This window comes from Mustela nigripes, chromosome 15 (assembly GCF_022355385.1).
Source record: "Mustela nigripes isolate SB6536 chromosome 15, MUSNIG.SB6536, whole genome shotgun sequence".
Taxonomy (NCBI): Eukaryota; Metazoa; Chordata; class Mammalia; order Carnivora; family Mustelidae; genus Mustela; species Mustela nigripes.
The window spans coordinates 84,297,571-84,317,189 of record NC_081571.1 but is presented as its reverse complement, the minus strand read 5'-3'; the positions used below and the strand labels follow the sequence as shown (position 1 = coordinate 84,317,189).

Here is a 19,619-nt window from a genome sequence, read left to right as displayed (position 1 = left end):
GGGGGTGCGGGGGCGCGCGGGTGCGGGGGCGCGCGTGAGGGGCTGCGTGCGGGCATGGGGGTGCGGGGGCGCGCGTGAGGGGCTGCGTGCGGGCGCGGGGGTGCGGGGACGCGCGTGAGGGGCTGCGTGCGGGCGCGGGGGTGCGGGGGCGCGCGAGGAGCTGCGTGCGGGCGTGGGGGCGCGCGTGAGAGGCTGCGTGCGGGGGTGAGGGGGTGCGCGTGAGGGGCTGCGTGCGGGCGCGGGGGTGCGGGGGCGCGGGGCGGTGCTCATGCTGGATGCGACACGGGTGGCCGGCGGGCTCGTCCCATGGGGCGAGCGTAGCTTCCCGTGAACCGAATGGAGCTGGCGTGGGGGGGGTCCCTCATGCCGGGGACGGGAGAGGCCCGGACGCAGAGGAGGCGAGCGGACGGCCGTCTGGGGCCGCGGGCAGGGGCGTTTCTGACCTCGGCAGGGAGGCTCACGTGGGGGGCCCCTTGCCATCAGCAAGATTAGCGCCTGAATGTGTCCCTCCTTTTTTAAAAAAGTTTGAGGCCAACTTAGCACTATTTTATAAATTACAACAAAAACACGAACAGAGCCCTCGGCACAGCTCAGCACCACGCTGCTCCGGAAGGCCACCGGCTCTTGGACGCGTCCACGCGAGGGACCCCCTGCGCCTCCCGTGCACCAGCGGCCACCCCTCGGAGATGGGCCACAGCAGCAGGAGCGCGGTGCAGAAGGTGACCCCGCGGGAGGTGCCGTTCCTGAGCGAGGAAAAGCCGCTTCCACCCTTTCCCACCTGAGGCCCCTCGGAGAGCGCTCCGGCCGCGTGCGCCACGGACACAGACACACGACGCCGGTCAGGACGCGCGGTCCACTGGGAGAGGCCGCGGCCGCCCCCCGGATGAGCACCACACGAATGAATGACAGACACGCCACCACGGTGAGCGACACGGCCACAGCACGGGTTTCAGGCGGGCGCCTTTTACCTTTCTGACCCTTGAGGTTAGGAAAGCCCTGCAGGGTAAAGCGCTTTCTGGAAAGCGCGGAGCTTTCAGAGGTGGAGCTGGGCACCGAGTCATCTACGCAGGGAGAGAGAGGGCGGTGTGGGGCGGCCGAGTGAGCTGCGGCGCTTCCCTGGGGCGCGGCTGCCGGGAGGACCGTCCCGGCCCTGCAGGCAGTGTTGCGCGTCCTGGACACGCCGGCTCGCGGCTCGCGGCGTGGACACCCACCTCGGCCCTTCTCTGGCGGCTTCAGCAGTGACGTGGGGCTCACATAGCCTTCCAGGCTCAGGGGGTCGGTCTTCCTTTCCTCCAACTTCTTGATGTTTCTCGTGGTCCCTTTCGAAGGACTAATGACGTCACACACGCACCGGAAACAGAAGCAGAATGTTGCAGGTCGGTTTTCCAAGCCCCTCCTGAGGCTCCGAGGCAGAGGCCGACCTGGGGTCCCATCGGGCCCTTCAGCCCCTCTGGGTTCCCTGGAGCGGGACCCAACGAGAGCAAACACACACGCGGGGCGAGAACAAGGAGGCGGTTCTCTGAGTTGGGGAGACGGACTTTCTCTTTTCAAACCATCGTTGGGGGAGTATTTGCTTGGACTGGGTCCTGTCCCACCAACCATCACAGGTGGCTTATGGGAGAAACGGGAGAAACAGAGTCACAGAGCCGCTTGGAAGGCGTGCAGTGACCAAGGAAAGCCAAGGGCAGGAAAGGCTGGCGAGCCGGCGCGAGGCCGGTGCGTCCGGCATGGGTCTGCGCCTCGGCCCCCGATGTCCGGGTCCTTGTCTGAGGCGCCACCGTCACGGAAACGTGGTGGCTGTCACCTTCCCCAGCAGCACGTGCTGCGCTGACTGTACCAAGAAACAACTAACAGTCGGAAAACAGAGATGGCAGGAGCCGGCCTGCACCCGAGGTGGGGCCGGAGACCCCGTCCCTGAGGCTGGCCCACGGGGATGGACCCCCAGCACACAAGGCCGGAGGACACTCCAGGGCCTGCAGGCAAACCCAGAGTGACCCAAAACCCCAGGAGGAGGTTCGGGTCACCAGCCGCATGAACACAGCGGTGCGTGCAGACCCCTGTGCCAACGGGTGTGGGCCCCTCACCTGGTGCCGGGCGGCGCGGGCAGAGGCAGGCTCTGGGACTGCTCCAGCGCACGGTGCTGGCTGGCTTCTGTAGGGAGGGACACAGAAGCGCGTGACCGACTTCACCTGTGAGACCGCAGCCCCGCCGGGAGCCCTGGGTGTGGGGGTTGCCTTGGCTGCGTGCAGAAGTGCACCGGAGCCCGGCTGGGAGCCGCCGCGGCTGCTACCTCTGCAGGCCTGCAGCTGGCTGGTCAGCACCTTGCGGATCTCGCTCACCCACGCAGCCTTGACTTCGGGGGTCGGTGCCTGTGCAGGAAGGAAGGCCAGGACATGAGGACGCACGTTCCCCAAAGACACTGCTCTGCCTTTGACTCTCAAAGCTCCTATGGGCCACCCTGGGAGTGGACAGCGGGGCCACTGCCCCGGAGAAAGGAGGGGGCGGTGGGTGGTGCCCTTGCCTCCGGCCTGTGGGCCATGCAGGTGGTGGGCCGGCTGCCCGGCCCCCCCCACTTCACAGCCTCGCTGGCATCACCTGACTTGGTGAACAGGACCAAAGACCCAGCACAGACCGCCCCCTGCAAGCATGCTTCTCCAGAAGTGGCCCGTGGCATCGTTTTGTGACAAGCAAGATGGGCGCCTGACACTCCGAAGTGGACTTTAAGCTAAAGAGGGGCGGGCTGGGGCCTGCCTCGGCACAGGCATGTGGCCAGAGGGCAGAGACAGCCCGGCTCTGGAGACGCGGCCTGCGGAAAGCCAGAGCATCGGCCGCCACCCCCGCAGCTTCCGGGGGCCAGTGTCCAAGCTGGAGCTGGGTGCCATTGCCGCGGGCTGCTGTGCTGGTATGCGCGCCAGGACAGGCTGCCACGGCCACCACATCCCGCGTCTGAGTGTGGGGGGGCCCCTGGAAGGGGCCTATCCCATGTGCTGGCCAACCCCATCCCAGGGCCCAGGGACCGGGGGTCACATGGGCTCAGGGAGCTCTCACAGCCCTAGCACCCCCTGCCCTCACCGGCACGCAGGGGCTGGAAGGACCAGGACAAGCCGGTCACGTGTATAACACGGCCCAGGCTAGTCACACCCCCTGAGCCCGTGTCCCCGGGCATGCCTTTCACGCACCCTAACTGTGGGTTCCCCGTGCTTTCTCCTGGGTCCGGCTTAGGGAGGCCCTGCACGGCCTCTGGGAGATAAAGCGCCACGGGAGCTTCCAGACACCTGCCCCCACCAGAGAGGCCGGCACGCCCCCGCCGCCTGGCGCTGGGGCAGGCGGGCCCTACCTGTACGATGTACACCTCCTCCCGGCCGTTGCACCAGATCTCAAACTTCCTCACGTCGCCCTTCACGCTCTCCGTGATGCCGACGGCCGCCATCTGACCGCGGGAGCAGGGGACAGGCGTTCGTCGTGTGCGGGACGGGAGCGCGCCCTCCCGTCGGTGAAGGGGTCAGGGCGTCGTGCCGACGCAGGGAGTGGCTCGGGGCGAGGGCAGAGGATGCGGGGGTCCCGCCCCCCCCCCGACCCCCCCGTCACGGGCAGCGCGGCGGCGGCTGCGGGAGCCACTCACGTTCAGGGACTGCTTGTAGCTGTAGGACGGGGCCTTCTCGTAGCCCTCGCCGCTCTCCTCTCTCCTCTTGCAGAACAGCACGGCCTTCTCGTGCAGGAAGAGGTGCCGCTGCATGGGTTTGAACCTGGCCAGGTCCTTCACCTTGGAGTGGCCCTTCTTGTGGTCTGTCCAGACGCTGAAGGAGCCCTGCATCAGCAGCTTCCCCAGCTCGCTCAGGTTCCCCTGCGCCCGGAACGAACGTGGGGCCTTATACGCCCGCAGCCGAGGAGACGCGCCCGCCTCGGAGGGCTGCGTCCCGTGGGACCCCACTGCGGACGCTCGGGGAAAGGCAGAACCGTGGGGGTGGGTGAGGGGTCGGGGGTGGCTCGGGGCCGGGGGAGGGGCAAAGGGCGGACACGGGTCTTCCAGCAGTGAAACTCCTCTTTCCGAGCCTGTGCCCGTGCGTACGGGGCCTTTAGCAACTGTCCAAACCCACCGGAGGCACACCCTGGGCCTGGGGGGCATGGTGGGCCAGCGAAGGCTCATCCCTGTGACAAAGGCCCCACCTGCTGGGCGTGGGGACATGGGGGGCTATGCTGGGGGCACAGGGGCTTGTGGGCTGTCCTTTGCCTTCCCTTATTCTGCCGGAAATCCAACACAGCTCTAAAGAGAAAGCCTGTTATATTCAAAAAAGAGGGTGGGCTCAAGTGGACAAGAGAGGCGACAAAATGAGTGAGCTGACCTAAGTCGGGGACACAAGGGAAAAACAGAGTCTGCTCTTCACACCCGCGTGTCCCCTGTCCCCAACCCACAAGTGGCAGCGAAACCAGACCAGCCCTGAGTCCAATGCCCTTGGGGCTCCCGAGCGGACGTGCAGCTCGGTGGGCTGAAGTCTCCCCAGCGCCCTGGGCTCGGGGGCACACTCCAAGCTGGACATCCATTCGCCCCGAGCTGCCCCCGACACCCATCAGAACCGGGCTCTTGCCCGCCCACAGGGACGCACACGCACAGGGAGCTGCGGCACGGCTCCGCACGGTCCGCAGCCCGGTGGCGGCGCGCAGAGGCCCTTACGTCATAGCCAGTGACGGCAATCAGGTGCATGGAGTCGTTGACGGTCTTGAGGACGCCCAGGATGGAGCTCAGGGCCTCCTGCAGGTGCTCGGCCCCCGCACAGCTCCTGCTGTATTTCAGCATCTCCTGGGGGACGCGGGCACCGTCACATGCCGCGGAAACACGGGACTCCCGCTCCGGCCCCGCGTGGACCCTCGGGACGTAGAGTGTGGCTCCCTGTGTGGCCAGGGAGGCCCAGGAGCCACCCCCTGTGCCCTGCCTGTCCCAATGGTCCTGCCTGTGCCGCAGTTGGGACGCCCCAGCCAGGCGCTCAGACGGGTCTCCCCGCGTCTCCCTCTCCTAGACCTGCCTCTCCTTCCTTTCCACACAGACCCCTTTGCCCCAGACCCACGACGGCTAAAGGCGTCTGCACGTCCCCTGGCGTGTGTACGCAGACCCGACGAGGCCACTGGACATGGGTGGCCTCGTGGGGAGGCCCACGTGAGGGGCGCAGTGGGGTGTGTGTGGACACGTCTGGAGCCCATGCTCCATGGGACAGGGTCGGCCTGACCACCTCTGGATCCTGTGACCCCCCGACAGTGGCCGGCGCACAGTAGGTGCTCCACAAAGGCCTGCAAAAAGCCCGGGTCCTCGCAGGGCGGGGGGGGAGGGGTTTGCTGTGCTGGGACTACGGCCCTCGGAGGCTAAGGAGGCCACGGGCAGGGAGCGGGGACAGGGCTGGTAGGGCACAGCGTGGGGGGGACAAGGCCAGTAGGGCACAGCGTGGGGGGAGGCGCGGGCGGGGGCAAGCAGCCCACCTTGAGCAGCAGCTGGTACTTGGTGATTCTCTGGACCGGCTTCAGCAGGTAGGAGTCCAGACTGAGCTTGTGGTCCAGCTTCCGCTGGCATTCCTGCAAGCCCAGAGCCCGCCCAGTGAGACCGACGGGGCCCCCGAGCGAGAGCGCGCTGGCGAGGGAGACCCGCGCCCCCTGGAGACGCACCTGGAAGAACGGGCTGTCGGAGCACTGTCTCCACAGGCTCTCGGAGCGCGGCTTGTTCTGGCAATACTTCTCGTAGATCTGGAACTCCTCCATCTGACCCGGGGACAGAGCGTGCGTCACAGGGCACACCCCGCCCCCTCCACCGTCTCCTGTGCCGCGCCACAAGCCCACAGGGTTCACGGCGGGGCTGCGTCTGTCCCCTCCTCTCCGCAGATCAGCACCACGCCACTGGCGTTTTGCCGCGAGAGTTACCGACCACGAACAGTTGCTAATTTCTACAGAAAGACCCTGCAGGGCTTGGGGCTCCACCGCGTGTGCGTGGAGCTGCCCGCGGGCTCGGGGACATGCAGAACCCCAGCGGAGGCTCGGACCCAGCAGGCGTGGGGTGGGCCTGGGAACCTGCGTCTCCGGTAAGGCCCCAGGATGCTGATGCTGCTGGCAGGGGCCCACTTTGAGAAGCAGTGATCTCCAGCATGACCCCTCCCCCAACTCCCAAAATGCAGTGAGCAGCTCAGCAGCCGCCAGACGCGGGGCAGCGACAGGCCCCTCCTCCTTCCGCTGCGCTGGCCCCACGCCGCGCGGACGTGTCTCGGCCTCTGTGTCACTGTGTCGTCAAAATGAGCAGCTCGGCCACACGTTCCCTGCCGCTCCGCGCACAGGGCTGTGACGGGCCTGAGAGGAAAGCCCCGTCCTGCTCCCTCCAATTCTCCCAGCCTGGAAGGAGCTGGACGGCCGTGTCAAAGAGGGGAAAGGGGAGGTGACCGTCCCAGGCCCGCTTGCACGGGGGGTTGCTGACCAGGGCAAGACCAGACACAGCCGCCAGCTCGAGAAGTCCGGCGGAGTCCTGCGGCACACGCGCCGTCAAGACGGACACGTTCTGATTCCGGGGCTTCTGAGCCCGTGACTGGCTCAGAGAAAACCGTGTCTCAGGCAGCCCGGGGACACGTGCACTCGGTGACCCCACGGGTTAGGAGACTGCGACAGGGTCTGAAGTCATGACTGTGTCCCGCGGAAACTTTGACAAGGACAGCCCAGCACAGCGCACGTCGGAACAAGACATACCCGTTCCAGGAAGCACCTCCCAACCAGCTCCGGGCAGTCCGTGTAGCCCTCCAGCTCCCTGAGGAATATCCTAGGCAGAGAAGGTCCCCCTTAGGTCACATGAAGAGCCGAAGTAGACTCCAGCCACGGATGAATAATGTTACTCCCCAAGTCCCGCTTATTTCTGACTCGGGACAGTCGGGGGGCAGTGAGCTGGGCCCAGAACCCACGCCGGGCTCCCCGGGTTCTGCTGCGGCAAACTCGGGTTTAAGCAGACCCGGCCCCTTTGTGGGTCCCTTCGGGTCGCTGGCGTTGGCGTCCACACAGGAGTTAGGACAGCTACGTCTCTACCGGTCGGACGGGGAGGTGGGCGGGAGCCGGGTCTGCTGCGAGCACCCGCCCCTCCCACCCAGCTCTGCAGGTGCGCGCCCAGGAGCCCGGGGTCAGTCCCACCTCGGTGGGGGCTCCCTGGGCTCAGCTCACTGCGGCTTCGAGCCCCCAGCGGCCCGGGCCTGTGGCTTGGCCCGAGCCGAGGTCATCTGACCTGTGACCGCTCTGTGGGAAGAGACGGGACCCGGGGGGCCCGGCAGCAGATGGGCGACCCTCTGTGAGCGACTGGGTGACTGCGGCCGAAGGCATGTGGTCGGACCGAAGTCCCCAGGGCCCCCACCAGCCCAGAGGAGGCTTCGCTGTCTGTCCCACTGCCCCTCTCCCCGCCGCGCATCCTGCATCTGCCTCCGCACGTCCTTTCCCACGCGCTCACGCAAACTGCCGCGGGCAGCCGGGGGTGGGCGGCTGCAGGAGGGTCCTTCGTACCGCCCCCAAAGCCACGGCAGCCGCCGACTGCGCTCGTGAGGGGGAAGAGGCAGGACAGAATGTCTGCCATTGCCTCCTTCTCAAGGACGAACGCGGGGACAAAACGGGCCTTGCCGAGTGGTGTGATTTTGGTGCCACCCCAGAGGGCCGCACGCACACACTGAGCGGGGCTGGCCACTGGTGGCCCGGCAGGAGTGGGGCTGCTCTTGTGTCCTCAAAGCCCCAGCTACTGCCCAGCAGGAGGACGGGCCACCTGTGACGGCCTGCAGGCGCCTCCCCTCTGAGCCACTGTCCTGCGGCAGCCCCTGAGCACCTGTGCCTGGGAGGAGGGACAGATGCTCTGCACCGGCAGGCCACGGCCCGGGGCCCACGTGCAGCCGGCTCCCTGCGGGCGCCGTCTCAGGGGCAGACCCCACCAGGCAGGCGTCGTCAGAGGAGGGCCTGACCTGTTATGAAAGTGGTAGATCTCCTCCATGTTTCCAAACAGAACGTCCTTCTTGTTCTGGAGACCTGGTGACACGAGGTGCGCCATGAGGGGGTTATCGAGTTCTGCGGCGTAGCCCTGCGGAGGAGGGGAGAGGCTGGCGGGGCTCCGCGGACTGTGGCGGGTTCCATGGACAGTCAGCGGGTAGGGGACACCTCCCAGGACTTAGAAAGTGAATCCACCCTGATGAATTCATGGACCGTTTCTGAGACGACCACCCAGACCCGCACAGAGGAACAGGAGTGACCACAGGCGGCGCCCGTTTTAGGGGTTGTGAGGGCTTCCGCCCTCTGCCTTTCAATCTCTGGGCACTCACGTAACTGGTATGAAGGAGAGAAATTTTATGTGTACTCCGAGATGCATCATTTCAACATCTACACCCCTGTAACCACCATCCCGACCGGGATCTAGAACATTCCAGTGCCTACCAGCCCCGAGGCCTCTACTCTGCTCCTCCACACGGACGGGGCAGCTCAGCTGTTCCTGCAAGGGAATCCCACACAGGCCTATCTGACCCCTGCTCCTAACCACAGGCTCTGGGGTCAGCCACGCTCCCAGGACAGCCACGCTGTCTTCCTTGCTGGCGGAGCAGGTCCCTGTGCCGAGGCAACCACATCTCCTCGTCCCTGGTCCCACTGACGGATGAGTTCGTTCTAGCTTGGGGCCGTCTGAGTAAAGCTGCTGCCTTCCTCTCACGCTCTGTGTGTAGGGTGAGCCGGCCTACAGGCTCCCGGGGGCGCCTCTGCCGGTCCCCCACGCAGGCTCACCTCCAGGACACAGAGCAGCTCCTCCACGTAGACCCGTTCTGTATCCAAGAGCTCGTTCATCACATGCCTGTGGCCAGAGGTGTGTTAGAGCTGGAAGGGCACAGAGAGAAGCCCCAGGGCGGGATGCACGGGAAGAGGAGGGCTCAGGAGAGAAGCAGCACCGGCCCGGGGTGCGGGCCGCGGAGCCGGGGGCGGGTCAGGGCGGTGAGCACGGCGGCACATCTGTCTCCAGTGAACCACACGGTCTCGCCACTGGGGGCTTGAATGGGGGCGGGGAGGGCACCAGCCATTTCAATCACCAAAATTCTGCCTAAGGAACCAGGGACAAAAGGCTCTTCTAGGGAACACCAGCTCTGTCTTGGCTCTGGACGTGGTCTCACCAGACAGACAGACCCACGCATGCCCACATGTGCTTTGTGACACCCACGTTGGGGTGGACGTGTACAGACCCCACCCCCTCGGGCCCGTGGATGTTCAGACCCCCCGGGGCCAGAGGCTGAGGTCCGAGAGGCTCGCGCGTGCCGTCCCTGGACCGGACACTCACCTCCGCAAGATGGCCAGGCCCTCCTCCTCATCCCCTGTCGAGCTGCTCCGGCCTGGCCGGCTCTCGCTCATCTCGCTCTGGGGAGAGAACCACACGTGCTGCCTCCGGTGTCCAGACACAAGAGGGCGCGGCCCTACGCCCTGACTTCAAGGAACCCACCCTCACTTCCGCTGGGTAGGGAGCCGCGGTCCCACGGCAGGGACGTCCCACAGCACGGGCCGGGCCAGGGAGCCGGGGGGCGGGATTATACCAGAAGGAGAGCCACCATGGGAGAGCGGCCTGCACAGTGGCCTCACCTTGGCCCTCCTGTAGGGCCCTCTCCGGAGCCCGCTGCCCTCAGAACTGTTCTCAGAGCCCCTCCGGCTGCCTGGTTTGGGAAGAAAGGAAGAAGGAAGGTGTCGCTTCGTGTCTTCCTGCAGGGGAGAGGCCGCACCCGCGAGCTGGGAGCGCCTGGCACTGTTGCAGAAACCGGAGCGAGCCCCTGTCGCCCCACAGGAGGGGCACAGAAGCCGAGGAGACGCAGAGCAGAGGGAGGCGGGTGGCAGACCGGGGAGGGAACATGGAGCCGAGGCCGTGCACACACGGGACCCGGACCCCCCTGGGCCAGGGGCACCGTCTCCAACGATGGGACTCGCACGCATTGGAGGCGGTGGGCGGGAGTCGGCTCTCCAGGGTCTCACCACCTTACAGCCACCTTGTCGAAGCCCCAACGCGGACAGCAGGCAGAGGCTGCCGCAGATAGGGCTCTGGGCAACGGTGTGGCCACTCGCTCGGCCTCGGAGGAGACCACGAGGAGTTGGGGCTGTGGGGGGCTTTGGGCCGTGGTCGGAGAACTGTTCCGGCACCAGCACTGAGGACAGACAGGCTGAGACGGACGAGTCCAGAAAGAGCCCCGTGACGGCTAGCAGACGGCACACAATGGGCACGTGCCAATAACACTTTATTCACAAGGGCCCGCCACGGCCCGGAAGGACAGTGGAAGCACACACCTGGAGAGGGGCAGGGTGATTTCGTGAGCGCCTCTGGCCGGGGGGCCACGGGCTGCACGGGCCGCATCTGCTTGGCCGCCAGCTTCTTCAGGCTGGCCTGTCTCCGATGGAACATCTCCTCCATGCCCTCTTGCTTCTGGAAGACCTTCTGCACGTGCTCCTGAAGGGACAGGGTGAACGGACCCGTGAGCAAGAGACTCCACCAGTGTCAGAAGCAGGCCCTCCTCTGTGCCTGGGACACAGCGCCACAGCTGCCACACAGCAATCCTGCACTCGGCGCTTGCTGCGGCTGGGAGACGTGGGATGGCGTGGACGTGGATTGTGGACTTGGGGAGAGAGTCCACTGGACGGGAGGGACATGAGGCCGCCATGGGTCTGCAGACAGCGGGCCGGGTGAGAGTCGGGCCCTGGGTCAGTGCGACATGTGGCAGGGCCCACAGTGGCTGCTCCGACAAGAACACGGTCCCTGCAGGGAAGGACCCTGGAGGCAGGAAGACAGCCCTCGAGGAGCCGCTGCAGGAAGAGAAACTGAGCCGCACGACTGTCCAGGACACTCGGAGAGGTCATGGCAGGATTCTTGTGCACACCCCGGAGTGACTCCCCACTGTCGGCACAGTCCCGGCTCTGCTCACCATCAGGTCTTTCGTGAGGATGGATTCGTAGTCCTGGTAAATTTTACTGAGCTCCTGGATCTTATTCTCTGCGCCAGTTTCCAGAAATTTCTCGATTTCCTGCAGGGCCGCCTCGGCGCCATCCTGGGACTGGCACTTGTCAACTGGCTGCGAGGCCAGCAGGTAGATGCCCTGGTCGCACCATTTCATGGACTGGACACGCCGAGCGTGGCCGAGGGAGAGAAGGCACCATCAGAGGCCGTGTCCTGGCGGGTCGGGAGGCGCGCTCTGCCTGGCCTCCTCCCGGCCATCCTGCCCCCCCACGATCTGGGACTGTGCGGCATGCCAACCCACAAGGGGCCCGGGCGGAACTCGTTCCCACAGAGGCCGTGCAGGAAATTAGCCACATGTGGCTTTGGTCCTTGGAAGAACCGTCAGTGGGGGCAGGGAATTCTAGAGAATAGGCCACAGGGACTTGTGGTTGGCGGGGACTGTGGTCCATGGGGAAGGACCCAGCCACACGGGGTCTGTGGTCAGTGGGGGACTGTGGTCCGCGGGGATGGAGCCTGCCACGTGGGGTGGTGGCGGGGGTCTCACCGCTTCCAGGAGGTGGTGCAGCTCCAAGGACTTGCTAAGTAACTCCCTCCGCCGCTCCACCTCGGCCACGAACTGCTCACACAGGTGCTGGAGCTCGTGGCACTTGGGGCGGATGGAGTCCACGGCATAGTGCTTGCTGTCGATGAGCTGCTCGCCCTCCAGGGACAGGCCGCGGGCGCGCTCCATGGAGGCCTGCGTAGACAACCGCCCAGACGTGTGGCTCAGGGTCGGTCGGTGAAAGCGCACAGCTTTCTGGGAGGGTCAGCAGGGCTGGGGCTGGGGGTAGGGGTGACAGTGGGAGGAGTATGGGGGGGGTTAAGAGTGGGAGGCGTCGGTGGGGTCGGGCAGAGGCTGTGCTGCCCTCCCTCGGCTCTGGGACGTCCCCCATCGGATATGAGAGAGCCCCCTGCCCCCGCCTGCTCAAGTGATAGCCCGGTGCCCTGAACAGCCCCCGACTGCTGCGGCCCACACCCGCCCCATGTGCTCACGCTCGACTTGTCCTCGAAGCTGGCGAGGTCCTTCAGGAGGTGCTCTGCGTGTGCCCGGCTGTTGCCCACGTCGGTGAAGGTTGCTATCTTCTGGGCCAGTGCGTCTAAGGAGGCTTTGACCTGAGACACAGGAGGAGCGGGAGGCCCGGGCCCAGGTCAGGCATGGACGGAGGAGAGAGGAGCCAGGCCCTCCTCGGGAAGCGGGGCAGAGGGACACACGCTCAGAAGTCACAGCCTACGGGGCAGGTCTCCCGTGGGTGAGAACAACGCTCTTCCTCTGAGCCCGGGAGTGAAGCACGATGTCCGCTGTCACCGTTTAGCCAGAGCAGGACGGCTGTGCCCACACGGAGAAGCGGAGTCGCCAGCGACCAGACAACGGACAGGCAGGAGAGGGGAGAACCAAGCTGTCCCTGTTTGCACAAGACCTAATCGTCTATGTAGAAAATCCCCCAAACTCTGCCGAACTAACAGAATAGAAGTGAGTTCAGCAAGGTGTCAGGGGATAAACGCACGAAAATCAGTTGTATTTCTCCATACAGAAAAGTACACAAACACCAGAACTAAAACCACCATCTACAGTTGCTCAAAAACGAACGACTCGGGTATAAAATCAAGCCAAACCCCCACTGAGCTGGTCTGAAAAGTGCCGAGCGGAGGCGAGGAGCCTCGGAGCACCCGGGGGACGGACGCGGTCGACGGCAGGGCCAATGCGGCAAAGACAGCGACAGACCCCAGCAGCAGACGGAACACCGTTCCTCTCAAACCCAGCGGAACGCCGCAGATCTAGGAAGACTGTTTGAAAATGTGTGTGGAAAAGCGGAGGAACCGGAGGAACGAAGACGATTTGGGGCGCGAGAGGCGGGGAAGGAAAGGCCCACCTGACCTCGAGTCCAGTGCACGGCCCGAACCGCGAGACGGCGTCGCTGGACGCACGGACCCGAACCGCGAGACGGCGTCGCTGGACGCACGGCCTGAACCGCGAGACGGCGTCGCTGGGCGCACGGCCCGAACCGCAAGACCGCGTCGCTGGACGCACGGGCCCGAACGGATCCCCCTCCCTGGTTCTTGACGGAAGGGGAAGCAGGCGGCCAGAGCGAAAAACCGGCCGTGCCCTGACTCTCGCCCCACGTGTGGGTTAACTCAGACGGATCGTGGGCTGAATCGAAGTCGAAGATGTCACAGAGGAAAAGCCCCAGAGAACATACTCGGGACCGAGGTTTTAGGATCGATGCCAGAAGTATGACCCTTCACAGAAAAACCGACACAGTGGACTTTATCAAAACGACAAGCTTTGGCATCGGAAAGCCCATCCGAGGATGGAGACGCAGACCGGCTCAGGAGCAGCCGCTCCGGCCTCACACCTGAGCGGGACTAGGAGCCAAATCCCAGCAGTAAAACACCCAAACCCAAACCCAAACCAAGATGATCTAGTCAGAAAATGGGCAGCAACAGGAGGAGAGGCTTTTCCCCGAGACGGACCGTGGACTGGGGGCCGGGAAGGCGGCTCCTTGTCACCGGCCGCAGGGGGACGCTCGGCAGAGCCACCGCGGGCCTGGGGCGTCGGCAGCAATGAGGGGGCCGAGAAGCCGCGCCCCTCCCGCCTGCCGCCGGGCGCACGAGGCGGGCGCTCCGGGAACTGGTCGCAGCTTCTCAGCCAAACGTGCAGCCACGCCCTGCGGTCCGGGGCCCAACCTCAGAGAAACGACAACTGTGTTCACACAAAAGCCGGACGTGACGCTGATGACAGCTTTTCCACCACAGCCAAATCCTGGCAACGGCCCAGATGCTCCTCAACAGGGCAAGGGTAAGCCGTGGCTCCCCGGCACCCCGGGACCCTGAGTACCCAGCGGCAACGAGAGTGAACTTGCAACACCTGCACTGACCCTGCAGAGAGCCACGCCCAGAGGGCTCCCCACTTCTAGAGCATTCCGGAAGTGCCGGCATAGGGAGACAGAGTAGACCAGGGGCTGCCCGGGCTTCGGGAGGAGGTGGGAGGCGAGGGTTCGGGAGGGGGAGGGGCGGGCGGCGTGGAGGGAGGCGTGTCTACAGTAGGGAGCCCGGGTCTGCGCGGGGACGGGATATTCCGTGTGCCGACCGCGTCAGCGTCAGCTCCGGGACCCTGAGCTCGTCTGGGGGGACGCGTCTCTGTGGGAAGCCGCCCGAGGGTCTGAGGGGTCTGGCTGGGTTACTTCACAACCACACACGAGTCCGCCGCTGGGGTTTTGTCGTGAGTCTCGCGAGCCTTCCTCAGCCCCCCGGAAGGAGGTGACGCAGGACTCGTCTCTGCGGGTCGCACGGGCTGGCTGCGGTCACCTCTCTGCCCAACCAGCGCTCCCGCACGCGTGTGCTACTGAACCAATCCCGTGTTCCTCGAAAGGTGCTTTGAGGGCTCTGGGGACATCGGGACGCGTGGTCCGCTCACCTGGCCTCGGCCACGGTTTTGCGGCTGTGTCACGCGGCACCTGGGGTCCTTGTTTCTCGCGCACTTGGGGTCCCCCCACCTTGACCAGAGGGACGAGGAGAAATGTCGTTACGTGGCAGGACGAGGACACGCAGACGGCTCGGCACGCTCCCATAAATAATGATCAACGGCTTCGGCAGAGTCCCATCCAGACGGACACCATGGCTGGCCTTATGCCCGTGCATCACCCACATGTGTCACCCCCACGTCACCCCGTCACCCCTGCGTCACCCCAGTGCGTCACCCTCACAGCCCCTGTGCTATGGAGCCAGCCCGACTGTTGCTCCCGGTTCTGGGGTCCTGGGGCCGTGCCCGGCGCGCAGCAGGCGCAGGACACCGGCTGAGGGAGCGCACAGACGGCTCCGGGACCGTCCACCGGGAACGCGGAGGGCAGCGCACACCGACCGCAGACAGCGGGACCTGCTGGGGCAGCGGCTCCCGGCCACACGCGTCGGGGTCTGGTCCCGCCAGGTCTCGCGGCTCGTGTGGCGCACAGAGACTGCCGACTGCCACGGTCGCCTGGGCAGCTGGGCCACCGCGGCCGGTAGATCCGGGCCCCTCGCCCGTTGCCCGTGCTCGGCCACTCACCTCGCGGAAATCCTGCTCGAACTGCCGCAGCTGCAGGCACTGCCGGAGCTTCTGCTCGTGCTTCGCCCAGAACTCATCGAAAGCGGCCTCGGTCTCGGTCAGCTGATCCAGGAGCCTGGGTGCCAGAGAGGCCGTATCGGTGCACTGACCTGGGCATGTGTCTGTGCCTGCCCTGCCCCGCCTCCCCTCTACGCACTGCACACGGGACTCGCGGGGACGACCTGGCCGGGGCCTGGTGGAAGGGCCCCCCGCAGAGCTGCTGCCCCCGCACTTCACGACCAGGGGCCGCCCGAAATCCCCCCAGGGTCCGCAGCAAAGGGCTGGGCAGAGCGGGCGGCGGTTTGGGCCTCCGACTGCTGATGTCCGCTGGAGGTGAAGGGGGCAGCGAGCCGACATCCCCTGACCCCGCACCTTCCTTCTCTGGGGTCTGGACGGAGAGCGTGTCAGCGGGAAGGACACGCCACGCCCTTGCTTCCCGTTAGGACAAGGAGATGGGGCCCCTGTGTCCCCTGTTGCCCTGTCTTCAGGCCAGGGCCTCCTGCTCCCACCCCTGGCCAGGGCGCTCACCTCTGCACAGTGGTCTGGTTGTCTAGCTGGTCCTGGTTCAGGCTCTGCTCCCCACACTTGCCCAGAGGCTCCCTGATGTTCTCCAGAAGGCTCCGCCCCTCATCCAGTGCCAGCTTCATGTCCTCCTGCGGGGACAGCACAGCGCCCAGCACCCGGGCTCACTCCCATGTCTCCCATAGAGCTGCCGAAGGACGGCAGGTGTCCAGAGACTCCTCTGGCTGTGGCCAGGGCACAGCGAGGGCTACGGGTCACTTGGAGGCAGCAGGAGGAGGGAAGAGACCAGCAGGAAACCGGACCTCTGCGTTCCTGCTTCCGTGGCATCCTCACTGTCAGAAGCGAGGGGAGTGCGGGTTCCTGGGGGTGGGGCCAGCCCTGACCCAGAGCCACGGCCAGCCCAGCTCAGGCTCCTTGGGTGCCGTCCCCCAGATCAGCCCGCTGTCCCCCACCTGCTGTCTGGAAGGTGTGGGCAGACACCTGGCCTTGCTTGTGTTAATCAGCAGCAGAAGCTCATGGCCAGTGGCCCGGCCGTCTAGACAGCAAAGGAGCCACTCAGAGAGAGGCTAGCAGCTCCGGCTGCTCTCAGACCCCACCCACTCAGGCCGCATGCAGGAGAGGGCACTTTCAGTCCCCGGAGCGCTCGCTGTGCCTTCGACGTGGCCGCAGGCCGGTCTTGCCCGAGGCACAAGGGGCCCCTCCTCTCCCCCATCTCCCACCGAAGCCACACGTACCTTCGCTTTGTCCTTCTTCTCTGTGTGTGCGCAGAGCACCGAGTTCGTGGACGGCACGTCGTTGGGCAGCTCCGTCTCGGCCAGCTCGGTGCCGAAGGACTGCAGCATCTGAGCCGTCTGCTTTACCATGAGGGCGAAACCTTCGATCGCCTTGGGAAGAGGGGGAACCATCTGTGCACCGCGTACCCTCCTGCTGCTCGGAAAGCAGGTGTCCGGTGCGGAGCCCATGGGGGGCGTCCTGGGGCAGAGGTGGGGCCCCAGCCAGCCTGACCCGCATGAGCAGAGGGGCTCCTGAGGCCCCGACTTGTCCAGAAACCTACCGGGCTCTGTCTACACAGGTCCTCCTCAGCTAGAGTCCTTCTACGCTCCGTCTCCCCCCCACCCCAGGGGCTGTCCTTCCTGTCCGGTCTCCGAGCCCAGAGGAATCCCCTCCCAAACTCATTACTCATGTTGCTGCTTCAGATGACTGAGGTCCACTGAGACCATCTCCTCATTTTGGGGGAACACAACTGAGGTTACTAGGAATACGTCTTTGGAAACAGCAGCATCGTCATGCAAAATCTCTCCAGCCGCTCAGGTCGGGATCAGGGAGATGCACAGCCCACCCTGCATGCGGGCGGCCAGGGGACTCACTGTGCGGTGACACAGCCACCTGGTGTGGCAGTAATCCAGGGTCCCGCCCAGGTCCTCAGTTAGCTGGGACTTGTCGATGTAACCGTGTAATTCGGGTACTGAGCTCAGCATTATGACCTGGAGGACAGAAGCCGCCCCCATGAGGAGACCACCCAGCAGATGCGGAGGGACGATGCTCTCCCGCTGGTCACTAGTGGCGGCTGCGTGGACAGGAGGCATCTGGCTTTGGGCCCGGGCTTAACTCCTGCTCTACCCCTCCCGGGCTGGCCGACCAGCTCTCAGGGCCTCAGCATGCACTGGGCTGTGACGACTGAAGTCAGCATCGAAGGCAGGCATTCGAGCCCCAACAAGAGCTGGGCTCAGCCGACACTGGGTGTCCCGCAGGCGTTATCAGCTCCCTGGAGGGGCTCCTGGCAGTAACTGAGCGGGACTCCGCTTCAAAAGGACGTCGGTTTGTCCCTATGCCCACAGAAACCCAGTGGGGTCACCGCAGGCATGCCAGAGTCTGGGCTGTGCCCTTCCGTGGGACCCAGGACACTCTCCCCATGGACTTGTCTCTCGCTTGCCCTTTCTGGGACGTTCTGTCCACGAGTTCTGGATCAAGGCACAGCTGTCGCTTCGTAAACTGTGGGACAGATGCTGGCAGACATGTCCTGAGAGGGTTAGTCCAAAGGGCTGCGTTCACCATCTTGGGTGTCAGTTTAAAGCTTGGGTCTTGCCCAGGAGGTTCTGTCCCCAAAGGATGCGTGACAACGTCTGGAGATGTTTCTGATTGTCACGGTGTGGGCTGTCGCTGAATCCCACCCCATCACAGAGGGAAACGCAGTCGGGACTGTCCACGGTGCCGAGATCCCGCGAGCCACGACCTTCAGGCAGAAGCGGCTGAAACGTCCCTGAGGTGGCCGGGGTCTCAGCAGAGAGGACTCCGCCCCTCCAACAGCAAAGCCTGGCCACCTTCCCTGTGACCACATGACCAAAGCCTGGCCACCTTCCCTGTGACTCCTGTGTCCCAGCTGAGCCCTGCACACGCTTCGCGTACATTTACGTGGCGGAGAGGAGGTAGGGCCGTTTCTCTTAACGTTTTCTGTCCGGTCTGAGGTCAGCACGCAGCACCCAGACCGGACATTTTGCGAAAATGATCACATTTTAGCAGTGGTGGTCGCAAGAGGATGTTTTCTACTTTTCAAGGGTTATCGAAAATGGATCGGCTGAAGGCCCTGGTGGTGATTTCAGTGAAAGCTGTTCTTGGGAACTCACTGATTTGGACCAGTTGTGCCCTTTGCAGGGGAGACCACAGCCCTTGGGATGGGCCCCGTATGCTCTCCTTGGGTGTCTGCGTCAAGGCCTGCTGCAGCCAGGTGCGCTCGCCCTGAGTAGGGTAAGGCTGGACACACGGGGGTCATGAGGCTGGAGGAGACCGCGCACGGGTGGATTTCGGGCTGGGCCACTACCGTCCGGTGGTGTCTCCATGGCTTTGTCCTGGCCCGTCCCCAGGAAACGGGCCATCAGAAGTGAAGGCATCCAGTGCTTCAAACCAGGAGTGCACCGGTGTCCCCAAGACCCCCAGCCTGCGGTTTAGGGCTGCTGAGGGCAACTCGTCCATGAGCCTGTGATGCCTCCCTCAGGGCCCCTGACCCTGACCGCGCAGAGTGCCCACCAGCCGGCACACGGAGGAAGAGGCAGCACAGGCCTCACGGACAACCACCGCCATGGGACGCGTAGGCCGGCAAACACGATCTGGTATGTACTGTCAGGAGCTTACGAGGCCTGGGGTTGGCCCTGTACGTTCTCGTCCTCTGCACCAGAGAACAAGTGATTTCCTGGAGGACACATGCACCGGGGCCCCGGCCCCATGCTGCCCCCAGAGGAGCCGGCGAGACTGAGCAGGGGTCACGGGAAACCGGCTTCCTGCGGGCACCCAGGTAAGGGACCCTATGCGGTCTTCTGTTCTCAAGGACAGGGGCGGAGGCATGCAGCGCCCTTTCTGGGGCTGCCCGTGCCGGGGGCCACCCACCCCGCTGCTGGCCCCCATTGCCCTGGCCCCCGCCTTGTCCCCGGCACTGGCAGAGCCTGTCTGTTCCTCACTAGGAGGCTGACGATGGCTCTCAGCCCACTGGCCTCTCTTTTTCTTCAGCCCGACCCTCGCCGGTAAGAATGTTCCAGACTCATGGCTCTCGGCACCTGCACCCCACAGCGACCCGTCCAAGGCACAGTGGGGACGCGCGGCCTGGGGAGCGGCAGGGACAGAAGGCCTGTGTGCACAGACCAGCTCTTCCCGCCAGAGCCACGCGATCTGCGCGGCTGCCCCGGAGCTTCGTTCTTGCGCGTGGCCCAGAGCACGGTGACCACCCCTCGGTCCGCCTGCAGCACGGACACGGGACACACTTACCGGCACCTTCATGTTGAAGTCATCTCTGTTGAATTTGAGCGCCAGGTCCGAGAGGGTCCTTTGGAGCAACCCCGTGGGCCGCAGAACCAGCACAAGCCGGAGGTTTGCCGGGAAGGACGCCTGCAGGGGGAGAGCAGGGCCGTGGGAGGGCCGTGGGCCGGCGTGTGGCGGGGCATGGAACCTCGCGCCGGCCGCGGGCCGCATGGTCCACACGGGGGGACGAGCAGAAGTGGCTGCTGACCCCGGGATCTGGAGACACAGCCC

The 19,619-nt window shown here is 65.2% G+C and overlaps 1 protein-coding gene across 19 annotated transcripts in view; it reads right to left on the bottom strand.

The window, feature by feature from the left end:
• MCF2L (MCF.2 cell line derived transforming sequence like) overlaps positions 1–19,619 on the bottom strand; it is a 132,229-nt gene that overhangs the window by 6,587 nt on the left and 106,023 nt on the right. For 14 of the 19 annotated variants that reach the window (XR_009400084.1, XM_059378185.1, XM_059378178.1 and 11 more), the window contains 23 exons: positions 19,356–19,475; positions 16,967–17,083; positions 16,334–16,483; positions 15,606–15,730; positions 15,039–15,153; positions 11,990–12,109; positions 11,502–11,693; positions 10,926–11,117; positions 10,294–10,453; positions 9,601–9,671; positions 9,305–9,381; positions 8,761–8,827; positions 7,956–8,071; positions 6,715–6,784; positions 5,653–5,745; positions 5,470–5,562; positions 4,673–4,798; positions 3,623–3,844; positions 3,338–3,430; positions 2,291–2,369; positions 2,085–2,151; positions 1,212–1,330; positions 969–1,061 (listed from right to left, as the gene is read on the bottom strand). Coding sequence is in view for 18 of the 19 variants with exons in the window: in XM_059378185.1 (XP_059234168.1) it covers positions 969–1,061; positions 1,212–1,330; positions 2,085–2,151; positions 2,291–2,369; positions 3,338–3,430; positions 3,623–3,844; positions 4,673–4,798; positions 5,470–5,562; positions 5,653–5,745; positions 6,715–6,784; positions 7,956–8,071; positions 8,761–8,827; positions 9,305–9,381; positions 9,601–9,671; positions 10,294–10,453; positions 10,926–11,117; positions 11,502–11,693; positions 11,990–12,109; positions 15,039–15,153; positions 15,606–15,730; positions 16,334–16,483; positions 16,967–17,083; positions 19,356–19,475 (2,677 nt within the window). In the remaining variant the exon portion in view is untranslated. The remainder of the gene's footprint in view (positions 1–968; positions 1,062–1,211; positions 1,331–2,084; positions 2,152–2,290; positions 2,370–3,337; positions 3,431–3,622; positions 3,845–4,672; positions 4,799–5,469; positions 5,563–5,652; positions 5,746–6,714; positions 6,785–7,955; positions 8,072–8,760; positions 8,828–9,304; positions 9,382–9,600; positions 9,672–10,293; positions 10,454–10,925; positions 11,118–11,501; positions 11,694–11,989; positions 12,110–15,038; positions 15,154–15,605; positions 15,731–16,333; positions 16,484–16,966; positions 17,084–19,355; positions 19,476–19,619) is intronic. The other 5 variants (XM_059378197.1, XM_059378183.1, XM_059378186.1 and 2 more) reach the window with 1 other exon arrangement.